This window comes from Gouania willdenowi, chromosome 6 (genome assembly GCF_900634775.1).
Source record: "Gouania willdenowi chromosome 6, fGouWil2.1, whole genome shotgun sequence".
Classification (NCBI taxonomy): domain Eukaryota; kingdom Metazoa; phylum Chordata; class Actinopteri; order Blenniiformes; family Gobiesocidae; genus Gouania; species Gouania willdenowi.
The window spans coordinates 29,496,238-29,521,975 of record NC_041049.1 but is presented as its reverse complement, the minus strand read 5'-3'; the positions used below and the strand labels follow the sequence as shown (position 1 = coordinate 29,521,975).

General features: G+C 38.0%; 1 protein-coding gene across 2 annotated transcripts in view; it reads right to left on the bottom strand.

Annotated features, from left to right (window-relative positions):
* LOC114465486 (RNA polymerase II elongation factor ELL) overlaps positions 1-25,738 on the bottom strand; it is a 40,867-nt gene that overhangs the window by 14,547 nt on the left and 582 nt on the right. The window contains exons 2-4 of one of the 2 annotated variants that reach the window (XM_028450524.1): positions 15,274-15,321; positions 1,755-1,882; positions 4-158 (exon numbers count right to left, since the gene is read on the bottom strand). In XM_028450524.1, coding sequence (XP_028306325.1) covers positions 4-158; positions 1,755-1,882; positions 15,274-15,321 — 331 coding nt within the window. The remainder of the gene's footprint in view (positions 1-3; positions 159-1,754; positions 1,883-15,273; positions 15,322-25,738) is intronic. The other variant, XM_028450525.1, reaches the window with a different exon arrangement.

Here is a 25,738-nt window from a genome sequence, read left to right as displayed (position 1 = left end):
TACTGGGACCAGGCTTGATTTCAATCGCTGAGCGACTCCAGATGTCCTTCTCTACCTGCGACATGCGCTCCCGGGTCGTCTGGTAGGAATCATCGGTGGCACAAACAGTGATCTTGTCCTGAATACTTCCCTGTCCCTCCAGGTGATCCCTGCCCTCCCTGAGTGGAGAAATAAGAAGATAAGGAAAACAAAGGAAATGATACGTCCTAACACAGACAAGGCAACTGGGGGCTCGGGGGCCACATGCAACCCTTGGTCTAATTTTGTGTGGCCCAAAAACAAACGAAAGGGAAATAAAAATGCACAAAGCTGCAGCAAACATATACAAAAAAACTCCAAAATATATAAAGAAATTATAGAAATTGCACAAAAAGCAAGTGTTCTCCAAAAACAAGATGATATATGATACAAGTGTACAAAATAGAAAAACACACAAAAATATACCAAAGGTCTCCCAAAACACACAAAAAATACATATATTCAGCATAAATATGATAATGTAAATGCAAAAAATAACTCCAAAATCACAAAAAAATAACAACAAAAATACACAAAATGAACAAATATATACAAAAAACAAAAACTCTTGGTTTTTTTTCCTGTACTAATGTAAATGCTTACATGAGTGTTGATAATGTGGCCCTCAGATAGATTAGATACAATCACATTTTTGTAGCCACTGCTGGGATAGAAGCTGCCCATCTTTGCCCTAACATACACTATGCATCACTTAAAAGGAGCACATGGTCAGTGAGTCCATGCGAGTTCCAGTCCAGCTCAGTGGGAGTGCACTGTAGCTGTTCCCACTCAACGTTCCTGAAGCCAAAATACGGCGCTTAGGGCGATTCAATCTTGCAAATTTGATGTCATTTGGAGCCAGAGTCTGTGCAGTAGAGTCCAGAGGAAGGAGCCCTGGTAACACGCCCCGCTTATTTAGTGTGCTGCCCTGATGAGTTACGCAGCACAGGTACTCCAAGAACAAAAGTATCTTTCCCACTGGAAATTCTACCAACGTCTTGTCCAGATGATCAGATCATAGAGGTTAGTACTAGTTCTAGTAGCTCAAAAAAGACGAAAAAACTGAACTAAAAGTTTAATGGCGTCTCGGCTTTCCTTCACGACGTAACTGCTTATGCTAGTCACAAACAGAGCAACGCAAGACTCGAGGCTGTCAATCATCGTCATATATGATGTCAAATCCAGTTTTTCAACCTCAAATAACTTATTTAAAAACAAACTTCACAGAAAAATGAGCACTTGAACACAATGTAGGGTGATAATAACTAATGATCACAGCAGAGTTTAGGTTTGGAAAAAAATTATGTGACGAGTATTTTAACTTTACAGTTTGACCCACATCCCATCCGTTATCATTGAGGAGGCGGGGTTTTTGACCTATACTGCAGCCAGTCAGCAGGGGGAGCTCTAAAAACAAATGCTTTACTTCCTCGTGAGTGTGTCCGTCCATTCTTTTTACAGTCTATGGTCCAACTATGATGCATCATTGGTAGCATCAACAAGCTGCTCTGTTGTAGCCTTTTAAACTCCTCTGACCATGCAGAGGCGGAAACACTACCTCTGTGTTCTCAATGATTCCTGCTAATAATGTAGTTCAATGTAACTCCACAGTGGTAGTGTCTGTTGTAGGATTGAAGAGAGGCCACTGTTTGTTCTAGGCCTGACACCAAATTTACAACAAATTCCACTTGTGGTCGGTCGGCTGTGGAAAGAGAAGCTCGCAGAGTGCCTCTTACCCTGAGACATACTGGTGAATGCAGTCGAAGCTGGACTGGGGCTTATCTTTGCTGTCACTGGATAAGTAAAAGGAGAAGACTCTGAAACCATCTGGAGACTCTGGAGATGGTGCAGGGATCTTTACATACTAGCCAAGAGAAGAAAAACAAAAACAGATGGTAGAACATTTTAGAGAACACAGTTTATTTTAAAATTATGTTTTTTAAGAAGTTTGTTAAACTAAGCATTGTGTTGGTCTTTTACATACACATAGCACAGTTAATGCTTAACCTGTAATTGTTTTACAGCTTTTCAAAGTATGTTTAAGTCGATTTCATGCCATATTACGTAACAAGCCCATTTTTATCTCTTGCTGTAATATGCCACAAGCTACTGATCTATTGTAACCTTAAAGTAATAAAAACATCTAAAACTACCACAAGACTTTCAACAAATCCAAATGTGACCTATATATTGTCCAAGGGAGGCCATTGATGGACCCGTCAGGCAGCAAAACTCTAAACTCTACAGCTGACTTTTTCCTCCTCATTGATACCGTCCTCAGTCACAGTCTGTGGACTGTGACCAACAATAAGATAGCAGGGTGAAGTCTATCTCCGTGAGCAACCTGTTACGTAAATGACCTCAAAACACATTTCCACTTAAAGGATAGGCAGCAAATGTTTAATCCATGAGTCTTAATAATAATAATAATAATAATAATAATAATAATAATAATAATAATAATAATAATAATAATACATTTTATTTGAAGAATCAGTGCCTTTCAGGTAGGAGTGTGATGATATCTCAATACGGCGATATATCACGATAAGTATTGATTGAAAAAAATAATAATAATAATAATTTTTTTTTTTTTTTTTTTTAAAACCTTTTCTGCTTTTTCACTAAAATGTGCAGGTAGGTCTTCACATAAATGTTGTCACTGTTTGTTGAAGGAACCAATATATTGTTTACTGGAATATTGCACTATAATGGTGTCACTGGATAGAAAGACCCTATTTTTGTTTACAGAAAGCACTATTGGAGATACTTATTCATTTACATTGGCATGTTGACACTTATTTACAGATATGTTGCACTAAAATAGTGTCACTGTTCATAGGACACTTTTTCAATTTTTTGTCTTTCAGAGATATTAAATAAAGATATTAGATATTTTTCCACTTAGTGAATAGTATAAAACCACAATAAAAGTGTAAAACAGCAGTAAAGTTAAGCAAAACAAAAAGCTCAAAAACAGGGCAGTGGTGGTCAGGAGGGAAATGTGTAGTGAATAAGTGGGTTTTGTCCGGTTTTGAATTGTGAGAATGAGTCCTGAGATCCAGAGGTAGTGAGTTCCAGACCATGGGGAGCAGAATGGCTGAAAGCTCTACTCCCTATGGTCTATTGTTGTGTTGACCCAGCATGAATTTGTCCAAAATGGTATGGCAAAAACTCAAGCATTGAGAATAAGATATGACGATATTAAAACGTCACAAGATGTATCGTCGAGAGTACGAGTGGTGTCGCATAATATGAAAAAAATGTTAAAAAACACATCAACTACACAGTTGTTTGTGTGTTTTTAAAAAGTGTGTCATATTCATATTGCTTTGTAAATGTCATACCCAGAGGAAGTATGCAAGTATTGCCAGAGTTAAAGTCACATTTCTTTTCTTCTGTATGTATTGGAAAAGGTAACTTGAACGTTATTTATGTTGGGATATAAGCATTTTTGCTTCTGCCTGTTTCAGTCTTGTTATATATTTCTAAGTTGTGGATTTATGTTTGAATATTTTTTAGTTAGACTGAAACAAAGAAACTGAAATAAAAGCATGGTTATTTTCACAACTGCACTATTTTTGGGACATTTTTCCTTTTCCAAAAAGCAAATCAATGCAATTTGCACGGGTATTTTTTGGTAGAAGGGGGCTTGTAATAGGGGGGTCACTGGTTCCAATTACACCTGAGTTATGACTGTGGGATGTTGAGCAGCTCCTTTAACCCTAATTGCTGATGTTGTTCTTCCCTTTGGATAAAAGCATCTGATAAATGAAATTGTAATCTGTAAAACGTATTATAGCAAACCACTGTTGGGTTATGCCTAGAGTGACTATACATCCTGTTTTACCTGGACATGTCATCTGTTCACGTGATATCTGGAGAGTCCAAGGGTGTTTAACAAATTCATGGATGTGTGGATTTCTCATCCAACATGTTGCCGGCGGTGACACGTTTAACTCCATTAACATTGCACCATGGGAAAAAAAATCTAACAGGTTCTGAAAACTAAGACATTGCTTTTTACAGATAATATGGTTTCATTATGTTATTTTAATCACAAATGTGACAGAACCCATTAAATAGGCCGCTTTGTTTGACAAGAGGCTCATACACAGAGCATAGAGAAAATAAAGTAAAAAACGGTGGATTATAATAAAAAAGCATTAGCAGGAAACACCTCCCAGATAATAAAACCTCCATGGAGGTTCAGAGAGACATTTACCAAAGAAGAAGTCATTAAAAAAGGAAATTAAAGGGAAGAAAGTTAAGCTAAGATAAATTCAATTTCTGGATGAATAAATGTAATTCTGCTTTTCTCCCACTCCCACCATTTTGTACATTCATTTATGTGTAAATGGTTGTTAGTGGTGTGTGGTGAAGTGTATTACGTTTGTTAGTTTAAGCTGTCACTGATTTTTTTGAACAGTTTTAATTTCTAAGGGGCAAGATTTACAAGGAATTCTTGAGATTTATCAATTACATAATAAAGATGATTGACTTCTGCCGGCTCTGATTTCCAATTTCTGTTTATTCTTTGTTGTAAAGAGAAAGTATTTAGTTAAAACAGAAAAAAATAAACTTTTTAAAACCTAACAGAGGATAACCACTAAAGCTGTTTATTTGTGTTACGAGACATATCCACGTAAACATTGAGTACTTCTTGAAAGTGCCATGGTCAGGCCAAGTGTTTCTCATTTTAGAAATCTAAATATGCTCACTCTTTTTATGCCAGACTCTTACTTTGGTAAAAAAAAACAAAAAAAAAACTGCTTTTCGTTGTGTTGAAGTTTAAAAGAAAAGAATAAATGTCACGTAAACAGATAGAAGGCTGCCTTTTAGTCATCAGTTCCTGGTGATTGATTACATACTGGCTGGCTGGGAGTGTAGCGCTGCTGGCAGATGTGACAGGCAGGACTATAGCTGTCACAAATGCCCAGTCATGCAGCAAAGCTATAAGCATTTTTTTTAAAGCATAGGGCCAATGAGCAGCTCCTCTCCTTGACTACCCTCCTCCTCCTCCTCCTCCTCCTCCTCTTCTAAAACCTAATGCCTACCCTACCCCCAATCCGCCTCCAGCTTTCCTTCATGTGCACAAGTCCACCCGTGTCAACACAAAACGGAAAGCAACCCACTCGAGATGCACAGCTGACCATTAATTTTGACCTATTTGTGTCTGACTGTTAACATGAAGTGTGGAATCAGAGTCCTGCATACGGCTGTGGCAGTTTTACGCTAATTAAAAATGATGAATCAAAAAAATAAATAAAATATCAAACCAAGTGAACAAGGACAAAAGAATGGCCTGGCCCTCAGGATCTATTACGTTAAAAAGGAAAGTAGTTGCTGTCACGGCTAAAATTAGAAGTCCCAAAAACAATGTTATTAATCAGTTTTGGAAACCAAGAAGAGCTGGAATTATCTAAACTGAGTGATACCAAACAAAAGCCTTGTTACAAGAGTGCACATTTACACATTTTGCATTGCAATGGTGCCACCACGTCCTCTCTTTGAGTTAATGGCAGCAGCATGAGACCCCTCCAGCCATGCAATAGATTTGCCTGTCACCTCCATCCATGCCACCGTACACACTTCACATTCTAATTCTAATCAATGTCACTCAGGTCAGACTACTCAGGGGTTGTCCCCATTTTATTCACAGCTTCCTTCTCAAGCTTCAAAACCATATGTCATTTAACCCATTAGTTCCCACTGCCTGACTCCACAGGGAAAACCTCCGAGTGTCTCCTCAGGATCACAACATTAACAGGACGCCAAAACCAGGGAGAATAATACACGCCAAACCTTACATTTCAATTTCAAGTACACAAACATCCAACCAATACTTGAGTGTTTTCAGTTGTTCCTAAAATATGAACATCAATAATCATTTTTGTAATTACTTGGCTTGGTAACAGTTATCTTTGTTCAACTGAACTGTTTATTCCCTTACCGCAAACTATAGACATCTACAATTGCTTTTGTTAATAAAGTAGTAAGTTAAATGAATACTAAAATAACGTTCATGTGTTTACATCCGATGCTTTTGATGTGACTTTTTAAATTTGAACCAACGAAAAAACTGATGGAGGATTTAAAGCTTAAAAACCCAATTATTTGCATGATAAAGTAATATATTTCAACTTTTCGCATGCAACATATGCTACTAACGGTCAATATTATGTGTTGCACACCAGCTACTCGCACAAACTACTACCCTGTAACCCTCAATAATTAGGGAGCTTTAAACAAAGCTGAATATCAAATAATAGAACAATTATCATCAAAAATCACAGCATGATGAAGGCGAACCGACTTTTGATTCATTTTCTCACCGACTGCTCATGTCAACAGGTTTTTTGTCCTGAAGCCGCTGTCAGTCAAGAAATGTAAAGATTTGCAGAGACGCTGAGTCACAGGTATTGCTCTGTGTGTGTGTGTGTGTGTGTGTGTGTGTGTGTGTGTGTGTGTGTGTGTGTTTCTCTTTTTTTAATTTTCTTGTGCGACAGAAAAAGCATGCCATGTTCACAGGTCACATGCAGGAAGTAGGTGGTTTGATGATGATTCAGCCAGGATGTCAACAGACAAAACCATTACACAGCAAACTTTGTAAACATGTCTATATAATATTTACATACGATAAAGAAATGACTGCATTCAAATATCAAGAAACCAGTTAGCTGCTAACATAATAGCTGGAAGCTCGACTTAGCGACCCATATGCTGCCAAGCATTCCCTGTCTAAAATATAAGGGTTCATCTATATCTTTACATTATTTATCCCAAATAAACAATGTCAGTAATTACTGTATTCAGCTACAAATACTTCTTATAGCTGCTAAAAAGGAATGATCTTCCATAACAAAAAATGTTCGTCGACTGCAGCTTTAATTTCCCTACTCTTGCAATGATTCATGAATGGTAATGCAGACAAATATTAAAGCTAAGATAACTCAGCCAGAACATGGGGAAGAATTCATTAGTTTGCTTATGTGCTACAATATTATAATTATAATGGTTAGGTCTTTTAATCTGATGATTAATTAATGAGGGAAAAGCTTAATCAGGCAATATTCTAATCAGAGAGCAGCATTAGGCGAGTCTGTTTAAAGATGAACAGCGTAGGAAACACACAGCACAGAGAACCACAGGATCAGTAAAGTTTATTGGTCAGACACCAACAGTTGGACTGAGCTAACAGGCATGCCCCCCAGCCCCTACATGCTAATACAATAACTGCCTCAGTGGCTACAGCCTGGACACATCTGCTGCTTCAGGCCCTGTGTGCGTTTGGAGATGCCAAATACTTTCAAGCTGTTTTAAGGTGTGAACTGGACTGGAACAGAACATGTTGGCATGAGCTCTGCATTTGAACAAGGACAAAAGACACTGTCGGGGATGTAATAAAACTGCTGCTCCTCAGACTTGTTGGAACTGCTCATCAGTTTGATGGGTTTTAACACAGTTCCTGATCTTGTCATATGGTGATGTGAAAAATAAAAGATTCATTACCTAGATCTGATTTGTTAAAGCCAAACATTTCTTTAATGTCATTCCAGCTCTAGTATTTGGCAGGGCAACTCAGAGAATAAAGCCGACACCTGAATATGTGATTTGTTCTGAAGTCTTTGCCTCCTGCCCATGTCTGTACTGACACTAGTTACCATTGTCTTCTCATCTGAGCCTACTCAGCCATGGCTGCTCAGTGCGCTGCCCATCTTTTGTTCTAGCTTCTTCCCCCACAGAGCTGTGTGCTATGGCTGCTTGGCCTGCCTGGATTATTCATGAACAGCAGGGACGTGTGGCTATGTGTTGTTGGGTGGTAAAGGGAGAGATTGAGGGTGAGGGTGTGTGCAGGGATATGGGGATGGATGGGGGGTTGGCAGGGGCTCCCCATAGAAGCACTGCATGAAGGATGGGTCTAAATAGTCTTCCTTTAGGAATGTGCAACCCATTGGAGAGGAGGGGGATGGAGTCTGAGCTGAGGAAGTATGTCTGCTCATATGATTTCCTTTCTGAATAGGCTCACAAATTATTGCTAATGCTTAAACGATTGGTCCTAATTTTGCATTTCAGTTTACAGTTAGAACAAATAACAAAAGGCCATCAGTTAGTAAAGGAAGTGCAGTAATGTTGACAGCATGTCAATAAAGCACAGAAATCTATTAATTGTTTCCCATGGTTGAGCCTAACACACCTAAAATTCCAATCTAAGAAATAATCTTAAAATTAAATGATTCATACCTCCCATAGAGTAAATCATGCTTTTAGTCACTCTCTGTCAATGCGGTAGTGATGCTTGTGGATCTATTCATTGAGGGGGGTTGGTAAATACAGGAAAAGCATAAAAAGAGGGGGTGGGGACTGACGGGAGTTAGTGTGGGGATAATATGAGGATGGGCAACCCCCCGTGGGCTGGCCTGTTATTCCAAAGAGAATCAGTCTTTTTTCAAGAAGCTGGATCTAATCTGTCAACTTCAACAAACACCCTCTGGCTCCATAACCCTGAACCACCACGCCCTACTTGCAGGTACCATCGCCTTCAAAGGCTCAGCCATGGAGGACAAAACTACTCTGAACAATTACATTTTCTCTCCGTTTGTCTTTAATGCAGGGAAACACACTTTGTCGTTAATGAGTGAACACTTCGTATCCTCTTGGACTTCAGATGCACTGGGATTACTATTCTACTACTTCATTGGGTGGCTGTACTTTACTCCCATTACTGGACTTTTCTCCTCACAGGAGTAGCCAGTCCATAATCCGCTAACAATTCACAGATTGTGCATTGGAAAATATGTCCAATCCTGATTAACTTGGAAGAAAACATGAGCAAAGAGGCCAAAATCCAAGAGTTGTTTATGAAAACACATGGTGCAAGACAAAAACAGCACAAGATCTTGTTGCGTTGGTTGGTTGTTATTTTTTTGTGCAATATTATTCAGGAGAAATATGTTTTTAAATCTTTAAAATGAAAAGTCACGACCATCAGATGCAGTTGCATGAGATGCTAGTTTGGGGGTGCTCTGGGAGGATAAATGGAAATATGATAAAGAAACGCGTGTCATCTATTGGTCAAAATAGGCAACCATTCTGTCTCGTCCACCCGCTCTTTCACAGCATTCAACTATAGAACAACAACAAACTGCTGTGCTTTCTGGGATTTGATGTTCCTTAAAGTGGGGTACATATGAATATTTTCTAAATCTAAAAAGACGTTTTTATCTGTTACAGACCACACACATGAAGATAAAAAAATCATGCTTTGAACAGTTTCGATGGTACTGTGTGTGCTCCGACAATCTCAACACAGCACACCACTCCAACACACACACCCATTTTGTCCAACCAACAAAGCCTCTGCCACTATAGTGTAAGTCTGCAATGATTAGTCAACATAATCAATCATAGACTACAATATATCAAAGTCAAATCAATTTCAAAGTTTGGCAACATTTCCCTGAAAAACACTTGAAGCACGAACATTCAAAACGCAAACACCCAAAGCCAGTGTTTTTCCAATAACGTTGGTATCTCATGGATCTTTAATTTTTATTCGCATGTGAATTTGTTCTTTAGCCCAAAGCATGTAGTTATGACGTCTGTGTCGTACGTTTATCTGTTGTAAAATCATGAAAGAAGCCTGCTTAGCAAACACTAGTTCAGTTACGTGGATGCATAATTTACTGCACTAATCAGTGAATTACTGGTGTGATCTGCCTTCTGCTGATATTACTATTTATTCTGAAGAGCAAAACTCTTTCAGTTATTGTCAGCTATATGTGATTTTGATAATATTAATCAGAAAGTACGTTATTATTATTTTTTTTTCTTTTACTTTTATAGACCTGATTGCTTAAATTTAAAGCAACTGTAGATGGTTTAAACCTGACTACACCAGTACTTGTTCAAAACCAATTGCACTTTCAGTTTGTAATATTTAATTTATACCTTTTTTTTTATTCTGATTACAATGATGTTTCATGCTGAAAATATAACCACTATGTTAAAAATGCATGTTTTATTTATCATTGTTTTAGTTTATTTCTGTAAAACATTGTATTTGTATCTTTTGTATTGTATTTATTTATTTAGGTAGGGACAGTACATATCAATGAACATACAACAAATGTAAATACGCCAGATTATAGCCATAGGCTAATTTTCCGTGTCGTCAGATACAACAAGCTAACTTTCACAGGTGTGAATATTAAGAAGCTGCATTACAGCAGCATTCCAAAAAATGTGCTTTAAGATAGAAAAATAATTGTGTTCAAAAATTAATTAATGAAGTTGATATCCATCCATCCATCCATCCATCCATCCATCCATCCATTTTCAGACCCACTTGTTCCTGTTTGTCAGGGTCGTGGGGGTGAAGTTAATCACTCCCACCCCCAAAAAATCATCATTAGTTGCAGCTCTAATATAGTGCACAACAACTGTGTTTTATATGCACTTTCCTGTGACCTGTGAAGTTTACAGCATGGTTGACAATTCTTAAGCAAACTGTAAGTCTGAGACACAGTGTGCTTCAGACTTACAGAGCATGCAGGGACTTTTGCATCGCTAAACACATCTGGATGAATGAAGCGACGCGTGCCCATTCAGAAACACGTGGGACAACTGTCCCCTGCTACGCCACTGGGAGAGGACAGCTCTACAACCACATTCCTGTTTTTGTTATTCTGATTAGCTTCCAGCAAATAAAAAAAGAAAAACAACCGACATGCATCCACACTCACAGAGCGCACAAGCTTATTTGCAGTGTGAGGCGAGGCAAAGCATGGCTGGTGACGGGGGGTAGCGTTAGATCAGCCATGTGTGAGATAGAGGCCCTGGTGTCTCCCAAGGATTCAGCCCAAGCACGGGGTGAAACAGCACAATAATCAGGAGGGCAGGCTGGAGAAGCCCAGGGGAAGCTCTGCCTTCACACAAACATGTCACGAGAAAATCTTTCAGAGCACTTCTACGTTCCCCTATCCAGCACTGCAGCTTTAATGTGACAGCTGTGCACATAAAAACAGACAGGGCTGTAAACTAAAACAATTACTCACACAATTGCAATTCAACATTGATGAAGTGAGTGCAAGAGGATTAAACTGGTGCCACACCTGGCTCAGCACAACTCCTATTTCAATATTAGGTCTATGTTGGTAGTATCACATTCATACTGATGCCTTGTATACTGAAATGAAAAACTACTTGTCTAAATACCTATAGCAGTGATTCTCAACTGGTGGGTCGAGACCCAAAAGTGGGTCGCATACCTGTATTGGGTGGGTCACGGATAGCTGGTCAAAAATAAATTAATACTTAATGTCTTTCATGTTGGACTTGTCTTTTATTTTGAAAGAAACTTTTCTTTTGACAGGCATGCTGTGAAATGCATGTTACACAGGAAAATATAGAGATTTATGTTTTAAAAAAGATTATATACGTGCGTTTTCAATAGCTAATTGAGAAAAAATAAATTTGTGTTTGAATTCTAAAAAAAAAAACTGGGTCACAATTTAATGACAGTGGTAAAATGTGTGTCCCAGGGTGAGACCAGTTGAGAACCCCTGACTTATAGCATCCATACACAGTCCCATCAAACCCAGTGGCTGTTTTGTTTGGAGTAGTGGGGTTCCTGGAAAGAAAATGATGACGACAACAACGACAATGGGGTGAAAGAGGAAAAGGCGGGCATACACTGTGCGATTTTTTCAATCGTACTCAGCTCCAGCTCAAACTGTGCGACTCCATTGCGGAATCTGAATGTTTCCAGCTAAAGATTCATGTTCTCACACTAAACAGACAGACACTCTGACGCAACCTGACTGCTCACACTGTACGTCCATACACGACACGTCGGAGTCTTTTATCCAGAAATGCAACGTACAAATTAGAAGCCATTAAAGCAGAAGAAGAAAAAAAACCAGAAAGTGAATAAACACTTGTGATGCGGCGATGTGTGATGGACTAGGAATTGGCTGGACAGACGTGGGCAGTACGGTCTGTCGCGAATGCGCAGTGTGAGAGTTTGAGGTAAGCCAGTCTGTGGCACTGCTTCAACAGTGTGATACCCTCAGGAGGAGTGACCAGGATTTATAACAGGTTTGATTTTCTAACGACCATACAATTGCTGATTGGGAGCCGGTTGTGAGGTGTTAATGGCTTCTCGTGACCCCATGCACACCATGTATACTACCCTATGTATACTACAAAATGCATGACATACAATTTAACAGAGACTCTACCCGATCCCAAAAATAGTCGCACAAGTAAAAAATATAAGCTCAAAATGGGACAAAGATAGCACAGTGTATGCCCACCTTAAGCCGAGCACGGAGGCTAGAGGGTGTTTGTCAGACCAGCAAAGAGTAGCTGCAGGGCTTTTATGGCAACATATGAAATGACAAACTGTATATGTGTGAAGCACCTTTTCCAATCTTTAGTGCCCCCCAGCATTAAATCAAAACCACAAAGTGGAACCAAAGTGCTTCTATAACTAAATGATTACAGATCATGCCAAGAAGCAGGTGGCTGTGCCAGCGCTGGAGGAGAAGAAACACTTGGATGTGACATTCCAGACCTGGGGAACGCGAGCCAGCAGTCAGTATATCCTTAATCCCTGTGATGATTCAAAATCAATTTGCTCTTCAACTTTAAGCAAAACAAAAAGCAAATACATGTTATCTCTTGTTGATTAGTTAACCTAACTGTCCTCTAACGTCTTGCACACAAGACATCAACATCAATTTGATATCGGTGGTATCAACCATAGTAGAGTTCTACTAGAACTCAGATTTGGAGCATTTAGTGTTCAAGTATTCCGTGTACCTTACACCAAATTTGAGCACTAGTAGAACTTAACTATGGTTGATAACACCGATATCAAATGTGTCCTAGAACAGCTTTCCATCGTTCACTCCGTCAAGAGCATCGGTTCTCCAACTGGGATCAAAGACCCCCCAGATGTCCTTGAGCCGTAGCTCTGTTTCTTTATTATTATATTTTTAACTATTAATGTTGTATCATTACAAAAGTGAAAAACTACATGTGGGGACCACTGCACCAATAAAACAAACATACTGGACACGGCTGTATCACTGAAGTGTGATGGCTGTCTCCATGGCTATTCAATTGTGTAAAAAAAGTACCTCAAAATTGTTTTAAATAAATGTGCATGTATATTGTTAAAACCTTTTTTTTGTTAAATACAAGACTAATGAACATACTCTTTAAGTTTATTTCTATTACAAAATATTAATATTATATTAATTAATTACCATATATATATTATATTAAATATTTCAGTTGAAAGGTTCAGAGAACAGATCATTCCTATGGCATTTAGGGCTACAAATGGCAGTAAATTGTTTATTTGATGTGAGGATTATGTAGAGGGGTCCTTCTAAATGTTCTACCCCGTAAGAAGTCCCTGGATCCCAAAAGTTTGAGAACCCCTGGTGTAGAGGACTTGAGATCTGTGTATGATTCTGAACAGACTGAAAGACTAAATGCTTGAATGCACGGGGTCCCGCTGAGCCCTGGAGTGATGCCAGGAGAATGATTTGAACAATTCTTCTGGTTTTTGTGGCCGTTTGAGGAAAACATGACAGGAGCCAGCCTGGAGGAAGCTCAGAGTAGTTGTAACCTCTGTGTTGTGGCTCCACAGTAGGCAGCAATGGACACATAGGACTTTGTGGACCTCTTACTAAACCTGCAGCACTTTTAAAGGCCAGGGAAATACCTTCATCTTTGAAGCCCTCTACACGTTATCATTTTTTGACTCTGCCATCCTCCCCCACTATAACGGCTTAATCTGGCTTCCCCCACCACCAATGGTTGCAGCTCCCTCATTAAGGCCCAATCGTCCAGCACAGGGACTATTGTCAAAGGGGGAGGGAGCTCATGTCTAAATTCTGCAAAGCAATTTGAATATGTAATGTGCCAGCCAAGATATAATCAGTAAATCCTTTTAGTGATTAAAGCACACTTATTGCACTCACTTAACATTGCTTCACGGAGAAGGCCTAGGCTCAATATGCTGTTACAGCTGTTTCCCTACATGTTTACATGCATTTAATTGGAACGTATTTAGTGGATCTTTCCAGGATACAAATTCCAGTGCTTGTGCACTGTTCCTGTATTTTTTAGATCTTTCATCTGTGCAGAAAGACAACAGGCACTGAGACACGGGGGCTCCCTGGGGTTTACTGGCTCCTCTACCTCCGCCCACCCCTCCCAGAACAAAGCCTCCCCAGTTGCAAGCGTGACCCAGTAACCTGGCAGCCTAAGGGGATAGCGTACCCTGTCTTTGGGCTTCCAGCATCCATGAGCACACAGGGTTAGCGTTTATATACAGAGCAAAGTCACTTTGGTCCTTGCAATCGCCTCTTGCAGGGATTAGAATGGCTTCTTTTAGATGGGGCCAGCATGGTAAATGTGTGGTAGCTGAGCAGGCAGAGCTGTGGACGGCATAAGACTTGGCTGGATAATCTGAGTGGACACAGGCGTCTTTCTCTACAGGAATGCCCCTTTACCTCCATTGTCAAGTGTTTCTTATATACATACTGTACCATCTACACTTATTTACTGTTTTTCTATTTAAACAAAAGAGACTATTTCTCTGAGTAATTTCACTGTGTCAAGCCTTTTCTAACATTCCACACCAGAAAGTAAGTAATAAAAGTATGTATGATATATCGGATCACATTGATATTAGTGTCAAGTCAATACTCAAGGCAGAAATTTCAGTATTGTGTCAGAATTTCAAAAATTGTGTTGTGACGGCTCTAATTCTTGTTACACTTGTCAAGCGTGTCAAATGTAACATGTTTTTGTGTGTTTCAATGGCCAAAAGCAGCTTCATTGATTTGTTCATGCTGTGTGTGATTTATTCTACAGCCCAGCTTCAGGTTCACCAAATACAGCGTTCATATGCGTTTCCTTCATCTAACTGTCGTAATGTTCATTAAATCAAAAGAAATTTTACAAAAATGTATATGTATATATCGTCATTGCATTATGTAATCAAACAAGACCTGATGTCCACTACAATAGACAGATGATACAAATTAAATGAAAAAAAAATTCAGAGATCGTAGATGTTTTCTGTTGTCGTTTTTGGAAATCTATTTAACCTTATGGTAAATGTCTGTGACAGTCTAATAAGATGTCTCTAAAGCAGCTGCCCCCATTGCAGTTCAGAATTATGCTCGTGTTCAGTTTCTGAAGCAAAAAAGGAGAGTATGTAGACCAGCTTACCCCCTGGCTCCCCTTGAAGCAAATTGCTGGCTGATTTGATAGCGTTGCCTGAGGAAAGAAGAAGAAGAAGAAGAAGAAGAAGAATGCAGTCAGTGACTCACAAGCCATGGTTTTTGTTGATCACTTAAAGCCAAAATGCATCTCTTGCTTATTTGGTTCTGAGTGAACAAAACATTTTAATGGGAAAATAAGTAGGTCTTCAAGGGTGTTTAGAGGTTCTCCCATGAGAAGAGGGTTCAATCAATAAATCTTTGACATAAACATTGCTCTATCCTGTGGGTGCATAGGCGATGTTTGACTGTTTACGCTGATTTACAAAGCAAACCCCAAAGGAAAGTTGAAACGTCTTCAACTCAATCACAATTTAAGATAATCTACCTTCAGTCCAGTGCTTTGTACTGTGTAAATCCACACAGCACCAGGCTGAGGCTTCCAAAAGCAACAGTGATTTTTACTCCAGCCTTTGCTCTTGTACAAATGCAAATATAAAAATCGTAAAACATGTGCCTTTGAGAATGTGATAATTGTTAATAGGACAGCTTCTTTCACAGCAGGGCCACAAACGTGTGATTGTATCTGATCTGAGGGGCACATTATCTACCTTCATGTCATCATTTAGAATAATTTTAGCATTAACACAGGAAACAACCATGGTGTTCTCTTTAATCCATCAGTGAGATGTTAGTCGGGTATGAACCCAGCAAAGGGGTATTCCATAAAGCGGGTTATGTTCAAACTCTGAGTGTGTTCAGGCTCAAATGAGGGAAACTCTGAGTATCTCATTCCTAAACGCGAGGTATGTTCTTCTCTGCGTATGTTACCATGGCAACATTGTACGTGAACTGAACCTGCTCGCTGGCAGGTTTTATCGAAGAAACCCTGGGTTTCTACCTGACTCCGCCCACCTGAAGACTTAAATGTACCTTAACACTCTTCTCTGAAACACATTAGTAACATCACACACCACAGACGTGCTCACATCATCACTAATGTTGTGTTGCTTTACTTTTTTTTTTTTTTTGTGCAAACGGTAGTTTTTTTTATAACATTGTGGATACAGAGCATTAAGTGAAAGTCACTGAGCGGCTGATCTGCATTAAAACATTTACTGACGTCTGTAGTAAAGTTCTCTGAATACAAACCTGTGGATAATATAAAGGAGGAGATAATAATTTAAATGAATCCAATTGTTGTTTTATATTGTAATACAGTTTGATCTAGAGATCTCACAATTTTGAAGCTATGATGGTGCAGTGTGGGAGGAGATTACAGTGTCAGACCAATCACAATCACAGAAGAACTGAGGAGAAGAATTCATGTCACAATTGAGGAATAATTCTTTAAAAATTAAAATCCATAATTCAGACCAAAAACAACACTGTTCCTGCAGTAGAAGCAGCAAATAATTAATGCAGGAATTGAAGAGTGTTAATGCTTAAATTAGTGAAATTATGAATGTAGAAAAAGAGAAATTGATCAGTTTCACTTTCTCTTTTATCTTGTCTGTGGCTCTAATTCATGCAGATCAGCCTACATCATAAGGTGGAATATATTTAATATATTTATATATATATATATATAAATAAATATATATATATATAAAATATATTTATATTTTATATCATCTTATCGGACTGAGGCTCTTTGCACCACCTCAGAATACACAAATGAATTAGTTAATTCATTCATTTATTGGTCTGAAAGCGCTCGATGCACGCAGGCTTTATTAAATGACTTATTTTACTTTATCAGTCCATGTAAATCTCTATATTTCCAATATGATGTCATGGGTAAATGAAAGGATAAGTATTCTCTCTCCTGTCAGCGTCACATCAGATCCACACAGAGACGTGTTCACAATGACTCTCCTTTTATTGGACAGGTCGTTTTCTAAGAGAAATGATTGGTCAGGAGGCGGGACTTTACTACTCGCTCAGATCCTACTCAGAACAAGACCTGGTCCCAACCATGTTAGTTGTTAAGCCTAAATTACCATGGTGACTTACAGAGATGGCAAATTACCCAGATTCCTTACTTGAGTAGAAGTTAAATACCTATGTAAAAAAAAATGACTTGAGTGAAAGTCAAAAGTACTGATCCAAATATCTCCTGAAGTAAAAGTACAGGCTCTGAAATGTACTCAAAAGAACTTTTAAAAGTAAAAAGTATTTCTATTGCATGCGTCACTGGCTGCAAAGCTATTAAATACAGGATCATTTATATGGAATCTGCTTTAGCAATGTCATTGTTTGAACAAACACTACCTGTCTAATGTACTTCACTATATAGTCCTTTAGGCATTTGCATTGTACACTTAAGGTTAACACGTCACACTTCTGAACACTGAATTTTGGACCAGGATTAGCTTCTAAAGTGGTGTCACAAATCATGCTCCTACGCCCAACTCTCAGTCAACCTTTTTATGGCACATTTTTTTAATAGCACATCAGGCAACAATTGTTTCTCCTGTACAGGTGTTGAGTTATTGTGACACACCCAGGGACAACAGATGAAAATAACTAAGCTTCTGGAGCCATTATGTTCCTGCCTATTAAACTGATACAAAATGAAAAGACAAAACAAATATGTACACTGTGTGAAGCTCAATGAAAAACCCTCACAATTAAGACAATTCCTGTGCTCCTCTGAACAGTAACTCACTATGTTTAAACCTACACAAACCACTACACATACCAGACCTCCTCTCCATCTCTCTACACTGCATCACTCCATCCCTCTATGTGAGTCTAATATGAAGGCATGGTAAACAAAACAATATAATAAAACCTTTTGTTGAGCTTCAAGAGAAGCAGGTTCTCGAAGTTCTCAACTCTTAATTAAAAATGTTAATGACACATCAGAAAAAAATTATTTAACACTGTACAGGTGTGTTACTGTGAGTGACACACCCAGGGACAACACATGAAAATAACTAAGCTTCTCTGGCCATTATGTCCCTGCCAATTAAATTGATACAAAATGAAAAGACAAAACAAATATGTACGCTATGCATTCAGTGAAGCTCAATGAAAAGCCCTTCACATTAAAGACACAATTCTTGTGCTCCTCAAATAAGTCACTCACCTACAAAACACATACAGTACGAGACCCCCCTCTCCATCTCTGAGCACCAGCTTATGTGCAGCGCTGCCCTGGTCATAACGTCACAGCTGACTAGTAGAAAAAAAGTGTGACTTGGGGCCGTTTCTGCTCAAACCCAAACCGGCTGTGATTGCTGCTCCTGGGACTGTGTGGGACCCTCACCATTGTCCATTTCATGCAGCTGCTCGAACGTTAGCGGTGTAACAGGTGTGGGTGGAGTGGCAGACCTGCTCTGACACACGCAAGCACACCCTCCTCCTGCATCTTTCAAAACCCAAAACAGTTGACGCACATTTGTATCGCTGTGCCAAAAAATAAAAAAAAAAATATATAGGCTTATGCTATACATGTAAAGTAACATGGCTTTTTGGGAAATGTAAGGAGTAGAAAACACCAATATTTATGTTGAAAATGTAACTGAGTAAAAGTAAAAAGTCGTCAGAGAAATAAATACTTCTAAAAGTACAAAGTACCTGAAAAATGTAGAATTTTTACTTTGTTACTTGCCATCTTTGGTGACTTAGCTAGGTGAGACGTTAGACAGCTTCGTAGAACAGCGCACACTAATTAAATCCTGGAAGTTAGCGTGGTAAGAGGTAATCTAGCTTTGTAGTACAGGCCCTTTGTGTATCTTTCATGTATTAATTTGTAGTCACCTTGCATGTTTTTTAAGTAATTTTTGTATTTGTCCTGTACATTGTCTATTTTTCAGTCATTTATGTGTTTATTTCGAGTAATTTTGTGAGCTTACTTTGGGGTCAGTACAAAATTAGGCTCAAATTGACCCTGTACAGGGGCTGTAGGGTAAAGGGTGGGAAAAACCATAACAACACTTAAAGTACAACTCTGCATCAGAGCCCCGATAATCATCTATCAATAACAGTAAGGAGAATCTTCCCTATATATGAGTATCAATGGGATTCCTTATCATACATGGCTGTAAAATATGAAATGACATGATAAATTTAAAGTACATAGCAATGTTTAGTGGTGCAACCATGCCAGACAGGCTAAATGGAAGCCCCATGTTCAATTTTTTTGAAGCGCGCTGAATTGCAGAAAAATACAAAACTGAATTGCAAAAATACACAGGGTGTACTCACACTGGCAACATGGGCCTTTCCAAGCTCACAGCAGGAATCCCCCCCTTCCTGTCCCTTTTCTGGCACGGTAGAACGGACGTGATCACCAGCTCAACTCGGTTCCCACAGAGAAACACGTCATCACGTTAATTTATGACACACGTATGGCGTTACGTCACCATTAAGCGACTCTGGGTTGGTTGTTGACAGTACATTCTGTTAATTTCATATTTTCTGTTGCGTAGGGTAACTATAAACCAAGAATTACCCAGACACGTGCTCTATTCACGGACTGGGTTTCCCAGGGCCCTTGAACGCATCACGTTAATTTAAATGACCGTAACTCTGCTCATATTTGTTCTATCGGAGAAATTCCACCAGTTTATGAAAGATAATAAGTTGCTCTTTACAGCCAGTGTCGGTACATTGCGGTAATTTTACTCACACGTAACGGAAACATTAAAGATGCCGCTTTGTTTTGACGAAATCGACCCAAGGAACAGAGAGAACAAAGTGAGTGAGAAAGAAAGAGATTAAAAACAGACCAAATAATGGTGGATTTATTAAAAATGAAAGACTCTCTGACGATAAAAACCACCATAAATGGAGGTTCAAATGGATTTGAAAACAAAGGAGGAAACTGAGCCTATAAAGGTAAGATCAGTTTAATTTCTGGATCAATAAATGTCGTTCTGATTTTGTGGAGCTAGTCTTTGTGTACATTAATATAAGTGTAAATAGATGCTTTTAATGTGTGAGACAGTTTAGGACAGAGTATTTGTGTGTTTGTTTAAACTTTGTGTGTGTCTGTGTGTCCATCTGAGCATATTAATCTCCATCACATTCAGTTTTCCTTTTGATGAACATGACATTATCTAACTCTTCTTTTATTTCTTCTTCTTTAAGTCCATGCAGAGTGGACACGCCCCTCCCTGGACATTAAAACCATGAGCTGACCCTAGTTTCCATCATCAGGTTTAGACCCATCACTTCTACAGACAACAGACAGAATAAAGCTCAGAGTCAACATGTGATGCACTTATTTATTTTAATGTATATTAAATGATTATTTAATTTTCCGTAATTTTATTTTTTAGGAGATGTTTTTAATTGTTTCAATAATTTAGAGACTTAAGGAACAGATTGTTATAATGCATAATAAAGGTGATTTACTTGAGTCAGCACTAATTTCAGATTGTTTTTAAGTCTTTGTATAAAAATACTTTAACAGGACAACAATGATGTGCAGAGCTGCAGTAATGTTGGCTTCATACAATAATAATAATAATAATAATAATAATAAAAACAACCACCAGAGAAGCTTCCAGTGAATAATTTACAAATAAAAAAAAGTTCACTGATGGTGACATTGAGATTCAATGTCATCAGTGAACTTTTTTTTGTAAATTATTCACTGGAAGCTTAGATATTGTGTGACAAAGATATCAAAGTTTGTTGTTTTGAGAAGAGTCATATTTATGATTAAAAGTTATGATTGTATTATATTCTAAAGTTTAGAATGATCTGGCTCGTCTTTCTTTCTTTCTGTTCACATCATAACCTTATATTTAGTTCTACAAAATGTGTTTACAGCTAATTTTACTGATTATTGTTACACATCATCCTGCATGTGCATTATATACAGTATAAATGAGTAGATTTAACCAACTGTTGGAGAAACTATTTTATTAAATATAAAGAAAACGACATGTAAACAGAAAAACAAAGGTAGAAATAGTGAAATATTTAAATTATGAAATTAGTGAGTTGTTAAAGTGCTGAGGTGCAGCGGAGGGTCTTCTTCTGCAGAGACGTGATGATGAGGGGTCCGAGTAAAACCCAAAATTCCATGGTAATTTTGAGGGTATAAACATGCATATAAACACATTACTGGTATATTAACCCATATAAACCAAAAAATATAGAAATGGGACATTTTACGGCTGCAAATGTGTAACATATTACTGGTATTTTGAGAACAGGACACGTGTAGATTTCTGAGCAATTCATTATAGTTGTGCAGGACTAACAGGAAGTCCACATACTGAAAATTGGTATTGCCACATGTGCATTAACACGACACGACCTAAGAAGAGAACTAAAATAAGATAAAAAATAAATAAATAGTTGCAACAATTTTCAGTCTTGTTCCAGGTTCTGCTGTCATAATATTCACATCCTTGTACTTCCAATGTTTAAATGTTTTGTTTTTAAGGTTCATGTTACATTTTGCAAAAGGTTGCACTTTATTTCTGGCTTATTGATTTTTGTTTGGAAAATTATTACCCTTTCTTTCAGACATTTCATTTATTTGGGCTTGTATTTGTGATGTTCTGTTTTTGGTTACATTTAGATGAATAAATTAATACACTACACTTTGCTCCCCAAGGCACTGTGTTTGTTTTCATTCTACAGAGTTTGTGAGTATGTGTCCCAGAACACTGAAACACCATATATATATTTATATTATTTATACATTAGCAGCAGTACAATGTCCAATGTCCAATTTCCATTTTTTTCTGGGTTATATAATAGCCAACCACATGTGTCCTGTCCACAAAATACCAGTAATGTGTTACACATTTGCAGCAGTAAAATGTCCCATTTCCATATTTTCTGGTTTATATGGGTTAATATACCAGTAATATGTGTTTATATGTATATTTATACCCTCGGAAATACCAGGACCTGATGATGAGCTGCTACACTCCGTTACTGTCCCGCTGTCGGCTGAACAAAGAGAAGTCCTGACGGTCATATTGTCCTCTTCCTCCATGAGTTCTCTGTGGTGTCGTTCATATATATCAGGTAACGCCACTCTGAACTTTTCATCGGCTAACGAGCACTTCTGACACCGCTATCATTGCAGAATGCTGATGTTTATGTGCCGTAAAGCGTCACGCGGTACCAACGTCATCACATTTTGCGCGCGGGTCGAGTCGAGTTGTGCGTGCGCATGCAGGGCCAACCGTGCCAGTCTGGCGCGCTGTTTGGACCACCTCTTCCAGCAGGACCATCGGGCCGTTAACCCCCCTGCAGTGCAGTTCACACCTACGCAGGCCAGACAATGGCCCCCCATGGTTTCACACATGCACAGAGCTGGTTAGGAATGGCCCTGGTTGCCAGTGTGAGTACACCCTGTTACTCCAAAAATACAGAATTTTCTCAAAACAATAAAAGGCCTGTACTACGAAGATGGATTTCCTCTTATCGCACTAACTTCGGGGATTTATTCCATAGGTGTTGTACTACGACGCTAGTTACCAGGGCAAATCACCATGGTAACTTAGGATGAACGGCGCTAACAGGCTAAGTTCTGGATAAGATCAGGGCGAGTACAAAAGCACACGTTGCTGTATGGATCTGACTGGAGATAAACAATATTTGTGGATGGATAATAATATCCACCTTATGATGCAGGCTTACTGAGTGGCATACTGAACACAGCAGCAGAGCCACAGACTGGATTTTAATTTTTCATATTTATAAAGAACTTTTCCTCATGGTGCACGGTTTCTCTGAGTTTGCGATTAGTCAGACACTGCAAGCTCCACCCCTTCTACGTAAGCGTGCATAGTTCCAAGTTGGAAACAGCTGGCTTAAGTTAACATGTTGATAACCTGCTTCGTAGTACAGCTGCTCTGGGATTGAGAATGTTTGGATAAGTGAAGCCAGCTAATAAAGAGATATTCTTATCCAGCTACATAGTAAATGCACAAAAATGTCTCATAACACAAACACAAAATAACAACAACAAAAAACACACAAACCCTTTGTTCTTTCCTGTATTAATGTTCAGTTTGGTCATTATTTTAAATGCTGACATGAATGTTGATAGTGTGCCCTTCAGATGGGATAAAAACATTTGTCGCCCTGCTGTGATAAAAGTTGCCCATCTCTGTAGTTCAAAATGTTCTATTGATTTAGACCAAACATAGCTACCAATATCCTGGCTACCATGGCTACCAGACCAGTATCAAAAAAAAAAGTCTCATTTTAAGGCAAAACATAAAACAGAGCTACAATGCAGCTTGTTGAGTAAGACACAACTTTTATCACAGCGTGGTCACAAAAATGTGATTATATCTGATCAGAGGGTCACATTATCAACATTCAGGTGAGCATTTAGAATGAGTGACCAATGTGAGCGTTAACACAGGTAAAAACCAAAAAAATTGCATATATTTGTTATTCTTTTGTGTGTTTTTGTTGACATTTTGTACATTTTTGTTTCTTTTCGTACATTTTTGTTTTGTGTTACGAGTCATTTTAATGTTTTTTTTTGTTGTTGTTTTGTGGATCTTTGGTATATTTTACAGTTCTTTTGTGCATTTTTGGAGTCATCTTGTGTGTTTTAGGAGGCATTTTGTGTATTTTTTGAGTCGCTTGTGTCGACCTTGGCCCACATTAATCCATGTTTGGACAGGAGTAGAATCTACGGTCATATTAAACCATATCTAAAGTTATAGCTTTGTGTGTTTTCCTAGTTTTGGATTTGATGGTTTTGAGCTCAGTCTACAGTAGAGGATATGACATAAAGAATACAAATCAATTATTGATCTGATTACTTGTGTAATGTTATTTGGTACATCGATGTTGCCTAAATTCTCTAAATGTCCATTGCATTTGGCTGCAGTTGTTTTAACAATAAGTACTGCATGCTTCATTGCTTCTTATAATTTTAGTTGAGCAAATTAAAACATATATTGTCTGCTTAGGATGTGTTTCTGTTTGTTGTAAATCTAAAGCAAATTTCTATCAAAACCGTAGAACTGTCTTGGACCTACTGGCAATTGTGATCATCGCTTTTTTTTTTTTAATTAAATGAATAAAGTCCACTATAAAATAAACACTATTTCCATTTCCAAGAGGTTCTATTAAGTCAGACATAACTAAAAAAAAATTTAATATTATGAACAAATAGTGAAAAACACTAAATGACAACAAAAATACAAACAATTTATTTTACCTGTAATAATTCTCAGATTAGTCATTATTCTAAATGCTAACATGTAAATAAAATAATGTGGCCCTGAAATAAAAAAAAATAAATAATAATATTTTTTGTGGCCCTGCTTTAATAAAATCACTGATAAATATGGTAGATGTTTTACTTAGTTCAAGTTGTTGTATAGGACACGTAATTATTTTGTTAATTTGGTGTCACATAAAGGAAAACCCTCTCAAGATTTTCAATAATCTGGTAAAAAAAAAAACTGTCTATTGATACGGAGACGTACGTTCTCCAGATCTTTTCTACATAAGCGTAATGTGCCAGTGTGTTTTGACCATGTCAAGAAGGCCAAGTGGTCTCAGGCACCTGACTCAAGAAATCTTCCTTCCACTGTCTTGGTTTCGAATCCCACTTTTGTCATACAGTATATATATATATATATATATATATATATATATATATATATATATATATATATATATATATATATATATATATATATATATATATATATATTTTTTTTTTTTTTTTTTTTTTGTTTGTTTTCCATTTTAACATATTTAGCATGGCAAATTCCACCTTTAAAAATACATATACGTTTTAGGGTATTTTCTGGTTTAGGGTTAGGGTTAAAAATACATAAATGAAAAAAATAAACATTTTAGGGTATTTCCTGGGTTAGGGATAGGGCTAAAATAAAAGAGTTATGGGGGTAGCTAAAAATAAATATGAGCTAAAATATAACTGACTGTACTGTCTTTAAGTCGTGGTGCACCTATCACATCACATAAACTGGCCAATGAGGGGCGTTCCGTATGAATAGTCATGGCCAAAAAGAAGGATGAATACTTTCCCATGTCATAAACCTGGATTGGTGTTCTTCTATATGTAACAGTGCCATGGTGGTTGGATAGCTCAGCTAGCATTCAGTGTTAGTGCAACAGCTGTTTTGGAAATAAGCGAGTTTTCCTTGAGTGGCCCTTCCTGATGTGGAGGAAGCTGTCAGACGTGAGGAGCCCCGGGCCACCACCACAACAACAAGACGCACGCGCACACCCACGCGCACGACTTTTGACTGTTTCAAACACACTTCATAGTTTTAGGAGTCATAGAAATGGAGTATTTTTCATGTTTCCTCCACAGTCTGTGAAACAGGCTAAAATAATGTCGCTCTAATAATCCAATGAACCGTAAATGTAAGAAAACTGTCTCTATTCAGCAAGTTCCGTGATTTATTCGCAGAAGCAAACAGACTTTGTTAAAAAAATAAAAATAAAAAATAAAAAAAAAGAAAGAAAGAAAAGAAAAACAACAACCATAGTGTAAT